The sequence below is a fragment of the Montipora foliosa genome, chromosome 13 (assembly GCF_036669935.1).
Source record: "Montipora foliosa isolate CH-2021 chromosome 13, ASM3666993v2, whole genome shotgun sequence".
Lineage (NCBI taxonomy): Eukaryota > Metazoa > Cnidaria > Anthozoa > Scleractinia > Acroporidae > Montipora > Montipora foliosa.
Window position 1 is genome coordinate 6,772,656 of NC_090881.1, and position 14,262 is coordinate 6,786,917.

A 14,262-nucleotide genomic window follows, 5' to 3' on the forward strand; every position below is an offset into this window, starting at 1 on the left:
TGTCTCTCCACCAATGACTACACCACAATTGGCATGTACGGGTACACGTCGAAAGCTACTCAAAGCGATGATACAGAAACCACTCACTTGTGCACCTCGACGCCTCCAGTGATGATGACGTTACAAAAGTACGATTTCACTGTGCACTATGAGCATGGCAAGAACATGCACTTAGCCGACATGCTGTCACGGGCTTAGCTGATTCTAATACGTACCTGATAATAATAAGTGCGAAATCTAATTACTATTCTTCTATCATTGCTAACGGAACGGAGGTATTCACAAAATGTGCGCCAAGTGCTAGGTTGTGTCTGGGCAGTCGAACATTTACACAATTTCTTATTTGGTATAAAGTTCACTTTATTAACCGACAACAAGCCTCTTTCTAAGATATTTGACCCACATTTAAGCAAAGTTTTACCTCCGTGCCTTCAGCACTTAGCTTGAAGATTACATCAGTATACTTTCTGTAGTCAGCACATCCCAGGGAATGCAAATACAGCAGATCTGTTGTCACAATTGCCATCCACCATTGCCATCGCCATTGTTTGCAATAATTATGTGCAATTCGTTTACACATCAATCGAAAGTACTGTTACCAAGTAGAAGTAGAATAATCTTTGTATTACAATATAAGATAATTGTTCAGTGAATAAAGAACATTACATAGAAAGCAATGGAAGAGTGTGTCTCTCCACCAATGACTACACCACAATTGGCATGTTTCAATCTGCCTACAAAGTCACTCACAGGACGGAAACTGCTCTCTTCAAAGTAAAGTCTGACATTCTGAATGCAGTTGATAAACAGGAAAATGTACTTCTTTTCCTGCTTGACTCATATGCCGCTTTTGACACCATTGACCACAACATCTTGTTAGCTCCAATATGCACTAGGTATGGGATCAGGGGAAACACCCTCTGCTGGTTTGCGGCTTATCTCAACGATCGGAGACGGTTCAATTGAGTAGAAGGCACTAGGTCATCCTATATGGTGCTGCAATGGGGAGTGCCACAGGGATCAGTGCTAGGGCCAATTTGGTACACTCTTAACTCTGCTCCACTTGGCGCCATCATTTGAAAGCATGGGCTCCTCTTCCACCTTTATGCAGATGATTGCCCAATCTATGTGCCGTTCAAGTCAAGGTCTGATGCAGTATCTGATGCTTTGTCAAAGATGGATGTCTGTGCTAAAGAAATCTATGCATGGATAACATGTAATGAATTAAAACTCAATTGTGATAAGACTGAGTTCCTAGTAATACATGCCAAGCATCGCCCTTATCCGCCAACAGATAGTATTAAAATCGCTGATTAAGAAGATATCTTGAACAGCATGTTAATAGTATTTGTAAAATTGCTTTCTTTCGTATACATAATCTATCTAAGATTAGGAGTTGCCTTACTCAAAAGGACACTGAAACATTAGTTCATGCATTTATTACATCCAAACCAGATAACTGCAATTCACTGCTAGTTGGACTACCAACAATGCTCATTAGAAAAGCTTCAGCATGTGCATAATGCTGCCGCGCATGTAGTCTCCTTCAAGATATTACTACTTACTTATAAGGCCTTGAATGCTATAGCTCCTGAATACATATCTGATTTCTTAGTACAGTATACACCAGCTAGAGTCTTCTGTTCATTTGGCAAAAAGCTCTTACAAGTCCCTAGTTAAAAGAAGGTCCTTTAGCCACGTTGCAGCACATTTGTGGAACAAACTTCCAGATGCCATACGTCAGTAACCATCATTAACAACATTCAAATCCAGAATCAAAACGCATCTATTTAATGAAGCCTTTAATTTGAGTTTTTATGAGTTTAGTATTTTTAATTAATTATTATTACCTGTCCTACAACAAGAAAGAAGTGGATGACTTAGAACCAGTCAACATGGTCCGTTATCTGTCCATATCTGACCAATGGTTACACAAAATCAGAGCAGAGGACCAATCCCTGAGAGAGTTGTCAGAGATTATTCTCGTAGGATGGCCAGAAGACAAGAAAGATGCCCTGGCGCACCCTTACTTCAGCATACATGACGAGGTGACCGTACAGGATGGGCTGGTCTTCAAAAGGAATCTCGTTGTGATGCCAAGGAGCCTTCTTAGAGCACATATGAAGACGAAGAATCCCTTGTCCCATCTTGGGATACAGGCATGTCTGAGACATGGACGTGAATGTATTTACTGACCAGACGTGTCTGCTAAAAGGAGACAGTACATCTCTGTGTGTGAAATGTGAAAAGCACTCGACAGTTTGACACACGCCAAGAAGGCACTGATGTCCCATCTCGTCCTTGGAAGAAGATTGCCACAGACATCTATACCCAAAATGGCAAAGGATTACCTAGCCACGGTAGACTATTACAGCAACTTTTGGGAATTGGAACAGTTGCCAAACACCAAGGCCAGCTCTACCATTCTGAAATTGAACAGTCATTTTGCCCGCTATGGCAGACCGGATCAAGTGATCAACGATGTCCAGGACTGCTTTGCTCATTAGATTGCAAATCAAAGATCAGTCTACTACCGGAAACACGTGAAAGACGAGATAAAAAACCACTGTTGTAACCAAGGCTAAGAACAGAGAAAGTTTCGATCGCAAGAGAGAGAGAGAGAATGAATGAATGAGTGAATGAACTTTATTTACCCACGGAATTTACATCAGTAAGAGAAACAACTACTGCTTTACAGTAGTTATTCTATGGTTAAAATACACTATACACTGATAGACTATATATATATATATATATATATAGACAAAACGTAAATGACAGAGAGGCTATTTATTTGATTTTTAAAAGCAGAGACAGTGGGATCAGTTTCATTTAAATTACCCCATACTACGTCACAGTAATCAACCACGTTATATATTGTTAGAAGTGTGTCTTGGGGAACATACTGACGAGTCTGTTTAATGCAGCTAGTCCTGATGAGACACGTTTGCAAAGGCTGTCAACATGCTCCTCCCATAGGAGACATTGTTCAAATACAACTCCAAGGGACTTAGTGGACTGAACTCTGGTTATAGGTTGCTGGCCGATTTTCAAGGGATCTATCACAAAGATTCCAAGATTAGATAGGTTATAATCAGAGGCAAAAGTCATGTACTCCATTTTAATAACATTTAAACTAAGCTGATTAGCTAGTAGCCAATTTTGTAAATTATTCAGATCATGATTAATTTCCCAGTGAAGGCGTGCCATAGATTTATGAGAATTTGTGATGATAGTGTCGTCTGCAAACATACGAGCTGTCGCATATTTTAAGCACTCAGGAAGATCATTAATATAAATAAGAAATAAAAGTGGTTCAAGGATGGATCCTTGTGGAACACCACAACTGATTATTCGAGGCTCAGATGTGTATCCATGGACCACACAAACTTGGTCTCTGTCAGAAAGATAGGATTTAAACCAATTCAGAGTCAGTCTACGAATCCCGTACAATTTAAGTTTATTTAAGAGAATCTCATGCGATACCATATCAAAGGCTTTGGCCAAATCCAGAAAAACCACCACGTTTGTGTTACCATGATCAATGTTGAAATACCACTCATTCGTTGCATCCAACAGTGCTGTTACTGTGGAATGGAGAGAACGAAAACCAGACTGATGTTTTGTTAAGATTTTGTTTATACAGTTGGTCATATATAATTCTTTCAAAAACTTTTCGAACAGCAGGCACACTTGTCATCCTTCGTATGTAGAGGGAAAACTTTAACACTTTTCCACTCAGATGGATAAGTACCAGTTTCGACAGATTTGTTGAAAATTATGCAGAGAGATTCAGCGAGGACAGGTGCTACAACTTTCAAACGTTTTGAGGAAGTATAGTCGAGCCCAACAGCTTTCTTTGTTACAAGGGAGTTTAGGGTTTCAAGAACGGATTTTACGGAAATCTTTTGTAATCGAAAGTTTGTCTTTGGTTTTAACAAATATTGTTTAAAATCGCAGTTATTCTGTGGTAAAGCAGAGGGGAGTGCCGATCCTACCTCAGTAAAATGTTTGTTCAGCTCGTCAGCAATTTCACAGGGCTCAGAGAATGATAAATTGTATTACTTTTAATTTTTCACGACATAAGATCATATCTCTCGCACATTACCGGAATTATTTTTGATTTCTTTATGATAATAGGCAGCTTTAGTGTCCCGTAATTTATTGTTTCTGTTATTTCTAACGTGTCTATACTCACTCTAGTCGTTTAAGTCCCCCGAACGCACTGCCTTCTTTTTGAGATGATTACGTTTTATAACCATTCCTTTCCATTGGATGTGAATGCAAGAGTTATCGATTGAATCACTTAGTCTTGTTTCATTAATCGCTAAAACATCCAGATTTTATCAGCCATTAAAAGTCTGAACGCATCAATGTGAGCAGGGAGACTAGCAATATTCAAAGATGCAATTTTAAAACCCCTAGTTTGCAGTACTAGACATTTGCACACGTCAGAAGGAATAGAGTTCTCGCTTCACCTCAATAAGTATTACTAGAATTAAAATGCTTAATTAAATTAGAAGCAAACAGGGAATTACCTTCATGTGAAAGGTGTAGGCCACTGGAGTTAAAATGATTCTTCCGATTGATGTTGTTGTGCAAAATAAACTTCCAACCTCTGTTGGCCACAAATTTACGCAAACCGTTATTGATTTCGACCACTTTACTATCAACATTCGGCTTGTCAAGATGATTTTTTTGAGAAATATTATCCACGAGGTTGACAATATTGTCAATAACTTGGCAGGACGTGTTCATTTGCAAATCATTTGTTCCAATGTGCAAGATAAGTTCATCGGGCTGTGCTCTTATCGTTGGTAAACAGTAGCTATCCATGTCCTGTGTTGTTGCCGCAGGAAAAGATTTTACTGTCACCAAAGGTGCATTTCTTGTCCTAGAAAGCCTCCATCCGTGTATGCCTTTGACAATAGAATCAACCAAAACAACAACATTTTTGTTTCTTGGTAGTTCGTTGGCCTCGATTTGCGCTGGAGTTCTACAATTCGGTTGTAGTGTCTTCTTCGTTTTTTTGGTATTCGCTTTGTTCTTAGAACTTCGCGATTTGTTGTTGCTGGTCGTCGTCTGGTCTTTTATTGTCCCAGTTGTGCTGTTTGTGTTGGTGAGTTCATCTTGGCCATCAGAATAAAACTGTTCCCTCGGTGAGTGACAGTCTGGCTTATTAATTAGCTTGGTGACAGTCAGTAAGCTCGCATTTTCGTTTCGCAGCTGCAAAATTTCGGATTTTAAGCGCTCATTTTCACTGAGAAGAGCTGCAGCTGAATTTGCATCAGAGATGAACGATGAAGTTTGTAGGAGACCTTTCAGTTCTTCGAGTTGTTTATCCAAAATGTCAATTCTTCTTGTTGTTTCTGAACATTTGCATTTGCATTTGCACTTGCACGTTAATTCATTCTCTGGTTGAAAAGAGTTGCTAAGCTGGACATTTTCACTGATAACACTGTTATTGTCTTCTTCATTACTGTGTATCATGAGGTTTTCTTCTCCATTCTGCTCTTCGGAGTTTGCATCGCCATCTTGTTCGGCACTTTCTTTCCGAATGTCTCCAGGAATTGGGTCGCTACCATCCTTTGCCAGATTACAAGCAGCAATTTTAGTTCGGTATGTTCTTTGCGTTGCACTAAAATTGTTTTGGTCGTACTATACCATTTCAGAACGATTTTAGATGTTTTGTAAGAGCATGTTGTGCTTTGGATCGTCTTCCCACTTGCCGTCCTTCCAACCGTCGTTAATGCTGATGAACGTCTCAATAAAAATTTTCAATTCAGTTTCGGTACCTGATCATCTGGTTTTGTTATCTTCCTTCACGATAAGCAATCTTTACAAACCATTGTATATCAAAACAGTGACTAAATAAACAAATTCGATCAAAATGTAAGAGAATGTAGAGAGAGAGAGGGAGAGAGAGAGAGAACCTTGTAAGCCTTTGTGAGTGACAATAAACCCTAAAACTTGTAACTTTTGTGGATACTGTCTCCAGCGGCCAAACGATTGCAGCAAACATAGCAACCACAACGGGAGCTTAATGTGAGCATAAACTCATCGACCTCCTCAAAAAATGACCTACCAAAACCATGACCAAAAGAATAGACATGATCCTTGGTTCGAGTCTCACCAATGTTGAAATTTAGGGACCCTTGGTGCAGTGAACAGAACATTTGACATAAAAGTTAACCTGACAAAGGTATACAAGCCTTAACTGCTAACACCTGACAATCCCAACTATCTGACGTTGTTGAGCAAATTCAGTGATCTCAAGGGTGTTAACATAAACAATGACGAGGCCACATCTCAGATTATACACATAGTCCTGGGTGCAAGCAAATACGACACAATCAAAACAAGTAGCAGCAGCCATCCCAGGCATATCAAAATATCACTGCATTGAACCACAAGATTGTGGACAGGCCACATTCCGCATCTGTTCATCTCAACCAGATTATGTTGAGCTTGGAGATCCACACAAGAGAATTGATTCTGACTCAGAGGAGAGTGATAATGCAACAACCAGTGGTCTGAGTGAACTTGATGAGGGGGATGAGAGTAACATCAACAGTGGTGATGAAGACGATGACGATGACACTGATGAAGAGGAAGATGAGTGGAGATGACAGTACCAGTGATCAAGAGAGTGCAGATGTAAACAATGTAAAGAGAGGTCAAGGGATCCATACCTCAAGTGCAGCAATAATAAAAGTACAGCATTGTCTGCCACACGATGTCCAACTTCTTTTTGATGTTTCAAAGCCCTTCTCTTTGCCCTACCAATTGCAATACAGGGCAAATGCTATTGCACAAGGTATTCTTTCCTTTTCATGGTCAGAGCATTATAAGTGACACTGACCTCAAGGCCCTGTTGGGTGCAAGCTCAGTCGAAAGAGATGACTGGCTTTCTAACTTTGTCGTTGATCAATACCTTGAAATTATGAGAAATACAAACTTCAAGGATGATCTCAAAATCAAGACCATTACCTGGGAGAGGTTTAAAAGAGCCGTTGCCACTGTGCCAGCAAGAGAAATTTGGGAGGAAGGAGATTCATTGTGGCACCGAAATATTGTCTATGTCCCATGCAATTCAATTGACAGTGAACACTGGTTTGCCTTGGCATTGATGCCAAGGAAGAAGCAAGTGGTAACTCTTGACAGCAAAGCAGGGGATTCTGCAAAACGTGCTATACGTGATGCACGTCTTAAGATGGGCTCATTCTTGATTGAGCTGGATGAGAGTGTTCATCTGAGCGAGTGGAGTTTCGTCCCAAACAGAAACAAGATGTTCCACAACAGGCCAACCTCTCTGACTGTGCAAGGTGCCTTTTCTCTAAGAGCCAGAGTATGGTCACTGCCGCCTGTGGCAGCATTCCTCAATTCAGAAAAGGCATGATCATAGAGCTGAATATGCAAGCTATTCTTCCCAGTTGACCAGAGGACAAGGTGCATGAAAGGTTTTATGCTGTCGAGTATGAGAAGAAGTTCGACTTTGGAAGAGCTGTGAGTCCAAACATTTGACTGGCCTATGAGAAATGATTTGGATACTGTCTTCGAGAGGAGTGTTCTATGGCCTAACAGAGCTGCGTGGCACTGCACCTTTCCTTATTCCAAGCCTTGCTGAAATCACCAAATTGTTTAAGCATCTAAGGAAACAGCCACGTGTTTTTTAAGGAAAACAAACAGTAATTACGAGCAGTCAAATTGCATAACGCATTTCCCAAGGTGGGGTGGGGGGATTTTTAAGTTCAAAGTGGTGATTGATGGGAAATTTAAATCTAATTAGATACATGTAGAGTACACAGTGTTAACACAACTGACCTAGCTTTGTTACTATTACTCTAACATGTTGTTCTTGCAAGTTTTTAGAGGAAACCCTATTCTATTCTCTATCCTCTATATTTTCTTTTCTATGAGATTGTACCTGCAGGCAAGTTCCTTATATTTAACTTTTTCGCTAAAAGAATTAAAAAAATTATTTAACTATTTACAGTCTAATAATGATGTTACAATTATACAGATTTCTTGTTCCTCAAATCCCCCTTTGTGAGAAATAATGTTGGAAATGAGTTGCCTCCATTTCATTGTGTCCCATCACACAACTGCAACTTCATCCTGAATGCAAAGCTACTCTACTTTGTCTAATTTCAGGCAAGTTATTATTCATAATGTAATGTCCATAACATAATGTCTGTAACATGTTGCCCTCTCTCCAGTGATTCACAATATGATTGCATATTCTCAATACCATAGTTTGGGCCCCTTCAAACTAAAAAAGGTTTCAAGCTCATGAAAAGATCTGGATTTTAATTGCGGAGAAAAAAAAAAAGTCTGTTTTTGTAACAGATATTACGTAATATCTGTAACAGAAATATTTTTCAATCTAATTCAGCAAGAACATTCAAGATGGCCCGAAACTTTTCTGAAAACTGAACTTTGTCTTGCATTGAGTCAATTTTTTTAACTTGATGAGATTTTTGAAATTAAGGTGTCCTGGTATAATAATTTGAATTAGTATCACTCAACTAGTGGACTGATGCAAATCCTGCATTTTGATTGGCTGCACTACTAGAGGACTATTAGTAATAGTTCTCGAGTAGCAAAAAGCGTGACACTTTCTTTGGTTTTATTCCCAAAGAAATATCTCTTCAACTTGCATTTGCTAACTTTATTATTGCCTTTTCTAATTGTTTTAGTATCACCCAACTAGTCGATACTAAAACAATTAGACCCTTCACCCTCAAGGGCCATGGGTCAATAGCCATTTCGGCTTTGCCTCATGGGCTATTGACCAGTAGCCTGCAAGGGCTACGGGTATAATTGTTAAATATTACAGCATGGTAGCTACTTAAGCATGCTTCTCATTGGTCAAAAATCAACAGCCTCTCTTTGCCGTTTACCATAAAACAAACTTTTGACAAATTATTTCCTGGCCACTTTGGGGTATCCCCTTTCCAAATATGCATGATTGGGTGTAAAAAGATACGTTTGAAATTTTGACATTTTAGCTGCTCTAAAATGGAATGGCCCTTAAAAGGAATCGGAGGGAAGAAATTATCTATTCAGGCCTCACCAATAAACTATGACTGATCGCCGTGTGGTTTACTGGGTGATTTTAACAAGTGAAACTGCTAAAATTACCTTTTATCTTTATGAAGTCGACTGATTTAGACTTAGGAGAATCACCAAAGCGGAATTTTTACGGTTCGGCTATTCAGCAAAAGGAATAGAACAATTCTGAAGCAAACGAGCTAAGGGACATTATTTCGGTGCTAAAATGCATGGCTTACTTTATTTAAACTTCCTTTTATTTTGTCAGTTTCGATTTCTTAGGATACCTGGGATGCAGAAGTAAAATGCTATTGTAAAGATGCTTGTGCTCAAAGGAGTTGCAAAGGCTGCTGTCTTTGTGGAGCGGCGAGCAAACTTTGCCTCGGCAATTCGTCATGTTCAATACTATATTTGAGTTCAAACAGAAATATTTTAAGCACATATAGACACAACATACTATGATAAAATTATGAAATGATGGTAGAGAACGCATTCAAATAAAGACCTAAGATTTATCGATTGCTTCTGATGAAGAAGATTCTGAAAGGCTTTCTGAGATTTTCCAATTTTTCTAATTTCTTGATACACAAATTCATGCTAGGCGTGCATTGCGCCAAGGGTGAAAATGGGCCTTTCACAGATAACCGGTCTTAATTGTTCCACCTTGCAATTCTGAGTTGTCTGGTGTTCTGATAAATACACGTTTCCTAGGGCGGATCTAAGTTTTTACCAATGGGGTCTGATTAAAGGAGCCAACAAAGGCAGTGTCCCTGTTGGGGACCCCTGAAATTTTGGAATTTTTAATCCTCATAAAACGCAATTTCCAGCATTCTGAGGTAAACTCAGCACGTTTTAATTTCCCACTTTTTAAAGTTACAATTCCATTATTTTTGCATTGAAGTATAACAGAGCTGCACAAAGAAGATATAGAGGATATTACATGGCCGCACGGAGATAAGAAATTTCTCAACACTCGAATAGAAATTTCGTATCTCCGAGCGGCCATGTAAGATTCTATTTATTATATAAACACCAATGAAATGAAAGACATCAAAAGGCGCGATTATCATATTTAACCATAGCAACAGTGATCTTTTCACGCGTAAAAATATCAATTTTTTTGCGCAAAAGATCACTTGGCATTTTACTGAAGTTTCATTTGTAAAACTATGATAAATGTGTACTGCAGTTAAATTTTTATAAAATTTTGTGTTTCATCAAAGATGGGATACAAATTCAGCATTCTTTGGGGGTGTCAAAACGCTGAACCACAGCATTGTAGTTGACGAGCTTTTCATAGTGAATGTTCATCAGAGCCAAGTCCAACAATCATTCGGTTGTCATTGTGGAGATATCCTTTGACAAGCTTCAAAGTACTGTTTGCCGTGGCTCATTGTCGGCTGAAGTGACTGGCGTAGTGCAAACAATTTGCAACAATAAGTTAATGCCCGGATCACAGGCAATCATTTGTTTCTTCATCAGAAAACGATTTAGCTCCATTGAACAGCAGCAAATTAGATTTCTTAATTAAGATGTACTTGTATTTATATGTTTTTGACGTTAGTAGTTTTAATGTAAAGCGTTCGATCGAATCTCCGGAACACCCTCCCCCCAAAGATCCACCCCAGGTTTTCAGCAATCAGTCTGGAGTTTGTTGGGATCAAAAAGTCATAATGTGGAAGTGCGATATGACGAACTTGCAACGAAATGTCACCACGTAGTGAAATCTTTAGTCCGTTGTGATTCCCTCCCACCCTATTCTCCCAGGCTTTTGCCACCCTGTCCTCCTCCCACTATCTTATTTGGGCTTATATGGTGTGATTCCCCTTTCCCCGTCTTTCTTGCCAAAGTTGGTAGCAACACAGGATCATGCCAAAAACTTGCAGGAACAACTTTAAATAGAGGGAAGGCAGGGAGAAAGTGTTATACATCACAGCATGTGTGACAATCAACGATTTTAATTCCAAAGACCAGAGTTTTGTTCAGAGTTCTTTTTTATTCTTTCCACTGGCTGTGGCTTCAAGAGCTTGAGTGTAAATGATACAGGCTTCATATAATAATACTACCTGTAAAGCTTCAGGTATTAATTTCCAAAGGAAACATGCACTTACAGTAACCTCAAAAACGTTCAACTCATATCGCTTTAATGATTGACAGTGAGTCTGCAGAGATTGTCAAGTTTGCCACCCAATGTCGATGATCTTAAATCATCCAAATGATGTTGGATTAAATGCCACTTTGGAGAATTTATGATCTCCTTATCATTTAGTTCAACACATAGATTGAGAATTTAATTAACGTTAAATTTTGTCATAATTTTTCTAATTTCTAATGATAGCATTTTTTTTTATTTCCTGATAGCTGTTGTCATCTGTCAACGGTTTGTGTTTTGTACTATAATGTCTCCTTCTTCTGCGTTTACTAGCAAGCAATGGACTAACTACGTAGCCACCAGTGTGTCCTGATCACAGCTATGTTATGTCTAACCTGGATTGAAACCGACAAAAAATGCATCAAAAAATATGCTCCCAACCGTTTTCTACATGAACAAGAAACGCGTCCACTGCCAAGAGTTCTTGTTCACATAGTATGGCCGTGTAGCCGTGTTGAGCTGCAGAAGCGCGCGAAAAAAATACTGAGACTGGTTACTGCATATTCAAACTAAAACCGACCAGCGTCTCCAAGGTTCTTCTTCTTTTATCCACATTATGTAAATCAAAATCTACTGGTTTGGACAAAATATCTGCAAAACTCTTGCGTGAATGTGCTGATTTAATAGCCGAATCACTCTGTACTACCTCTATTGTTTCTGGAATTTTCCCTGATGAGTGGAAACGTTCGAAAGTCATCCCCTTGTTGAAACAGGGTAATCGTTCAGATCTAAATAGTTACCACCCAATTTCAGTAATTCCAGTTGTAGCTTAAGTCTTTGAGAGAATCATTTATGATCAACTCTATAATTACCTTACTTTACACAAGTCATCTCAAGACACCAATCCGGATTTCGACCTCTTCATTCCACTGTCACTGCATTACTTGAATCTACCGATAGCTGGGCTTACAACATTGACCAGGGTAATGTAAATGCAGTCGTTTTCTTGGATTTAAAGAAAGCCTTTGACACTGTCGATCACAACATTCTTTTGTCTAAGCTTATGAAATATGGTGTCCATGGCACTTCATACAATTGGTTTAGATCAACGGTGTTTTATAAATGGTTCTCTCTCTGGGGGCCATTTCCTTACTTGTGGTATACCTCAAGGTTCAACTCTGGGTCCACTTCTTTTTTATAATATGTATTAACGACTTACTGTCTATTAAACTCTGAACCTCGAATATATATGCTGGTGACACACACAACCTTTGCTAGTAATAACATCCAAAATATTAACACTGTTTTAAATGAGGATCTTGCTAGAGTTGAAAAATGGCTAACTGCTAACAAGCTTACTCTTAACGCATCTAAAACTGAGTTTATGTTGATCGGATCGAGGCAAAGGCTAAGCACGTTTCACAACCCTCCATCACTTATGATTGCCAGTGCACCTATAACTCAAGTTACTTCTACAAAATCTCTAGGTGTTCATATTGATCGGACTTTATCCTGGAATGTTCATGTTGAGATTTTATGTAAGAAAATCGCGTCTGGTATTGGAGCCTTGAAGAGAGTGAGGTCTTTCGTTCTACGTGAGACTCTCCGATCAATCTTCATGTCTTTAGTACAGCCTCACTTTGATTACTGTGATTCTGTCTGGGGATGCTACGGCAAAACCCTAGCCAGTAAACTTACAAAACTTCAAAATCGTGCTGCGCGTATACTCACTTACTTGAACTTTGATGCCGAGGGTTGTCCAATACACCTGAATAGATACGAGTTGTAAAAAAGCTGTGCAGTTGCTGTCGATTCATACGAATCATGCCCATGTGATACGACCCGTTGTCGAATGGAGAAATGCATCTCATTAGGGGGACTTAGAATATTTGTGACACGCTGAGGCCAAGAAACCCTTCTCCGAATTGTCGATTCGGTCGGTTCGTTCGATTCGTACGAATCGTGCCCATGTGATATGACCCGTTGTCGAATGGAGATATGCATCTCATTAGGGGGACTTAGAATATTTCTAACACGCTGTAGGTCAAGAAACCCTTCTCGGAGTTGTTGATTCGTTCGATTTGAACGATTGGTGCCCATGTGACACGACCCGTTGTTGAATGGAGAAATTCATTTCATTAGGGGGACTTAGAATATGTCCAACATGAGAGACGGTTGCCCGAGTTGTCGATTCATTCGATTCGTATGAATCGTGCCCATGTGATACGACCCATTGTCGAATGGAGAAGTGCATCTCGTTTGCGGGACTTAGACGAGTTGTCGATTCGGTGGAGTTGTATCTTGTATTAAAGAAGATTTGGACGATGTTGTTCGACGGAGGCCGTGTGAGTCCCCCGTGTTCACAATTACTTTGGTGGCAAGTAATATTAACGTCACATGAGTTTGGATCTACGTCTTGACGGCTATCAAGCGTAAGGAATGCACTTCTACCTTGGATGTTCAGGGCATTCGTTTCTTATTGCACAGTAACACTTGATCATCTGCCACAGAAAGAGCTGTGCAAGGGAAAGCACTTGGTAGAAAATTGTTTGCCCTTGAGAATGATAGCGCACAGCTTATTGAATGAGCAGTATGTTTTTGCGTTATAACTAAACCTACTCGTATAACTGACTCCTGGTCAACATTAATTGATTTAATTTATACAAATTATGTTGACAGGGTTGCCTGTTCCGGAGTCTCTCATATTGGCATCAGCGATCATAGCCTTATTTACGTTTATAAGAATTATCTCTCGCGTCTTTTTCAACAGGGCATTCAACCATTTCATATGTAATGTAATGTAATGTAAAATCTTTATTTAAACACGGTAAAATCATCAAGAGTATAAAAATTAGAAATAACCTAACGATCCTAAACAAAATACAAAAACTAACTACAACTAATCTAACTAAAACCTGTTTTTCATCAATACCGTGTATACCCTAACATTAAAAATGAAGATTAACTAATCGTTTATATTGACTTAGAGATTTAGCTTCTCTCATGTTACAGGGAAGGCTGTTCCGGAGGACTGCTCCGCTATAACTAAAGCTGTTTTTCATGAAATTAGTTCGCAGAAACGGGACAAATAGTTTGTTAACACAGTCCCTCAGGGA

The 14,262-nt window shown here is 39.2% G+C and overlaps 1 protein-coding gene across 1 annotated transcript; it reads right to left on the reverse strand.

Annotated features, from left to right (window-relative positions):
• Nucleotides 1-2,880: 2,880 nt before the first annotated feature.
• Nucleotides 2,881-6,112, reverse strand: LOC137981573 (uncharacterized). Its single transcript, XM_068828666.1, has 3 exons — nucleotides 6,086-6,112; nucleotides 4,539-5,586; nucleotides 2,881-3,587 (listed from the first exon to the last, which is right to left on the reverse strand). Exons 1-3 carry the CDS (start codon nucleotides 6,110-6,112, stop codon nucleotides 2,881-2,883), a joined length of 1,782 nt encoding a protein of 593 aa, XP_068684767.1.
• Between the last annotated feature and the right edge of the window lie 8,150 nt (nucleotides 6,113-14,262).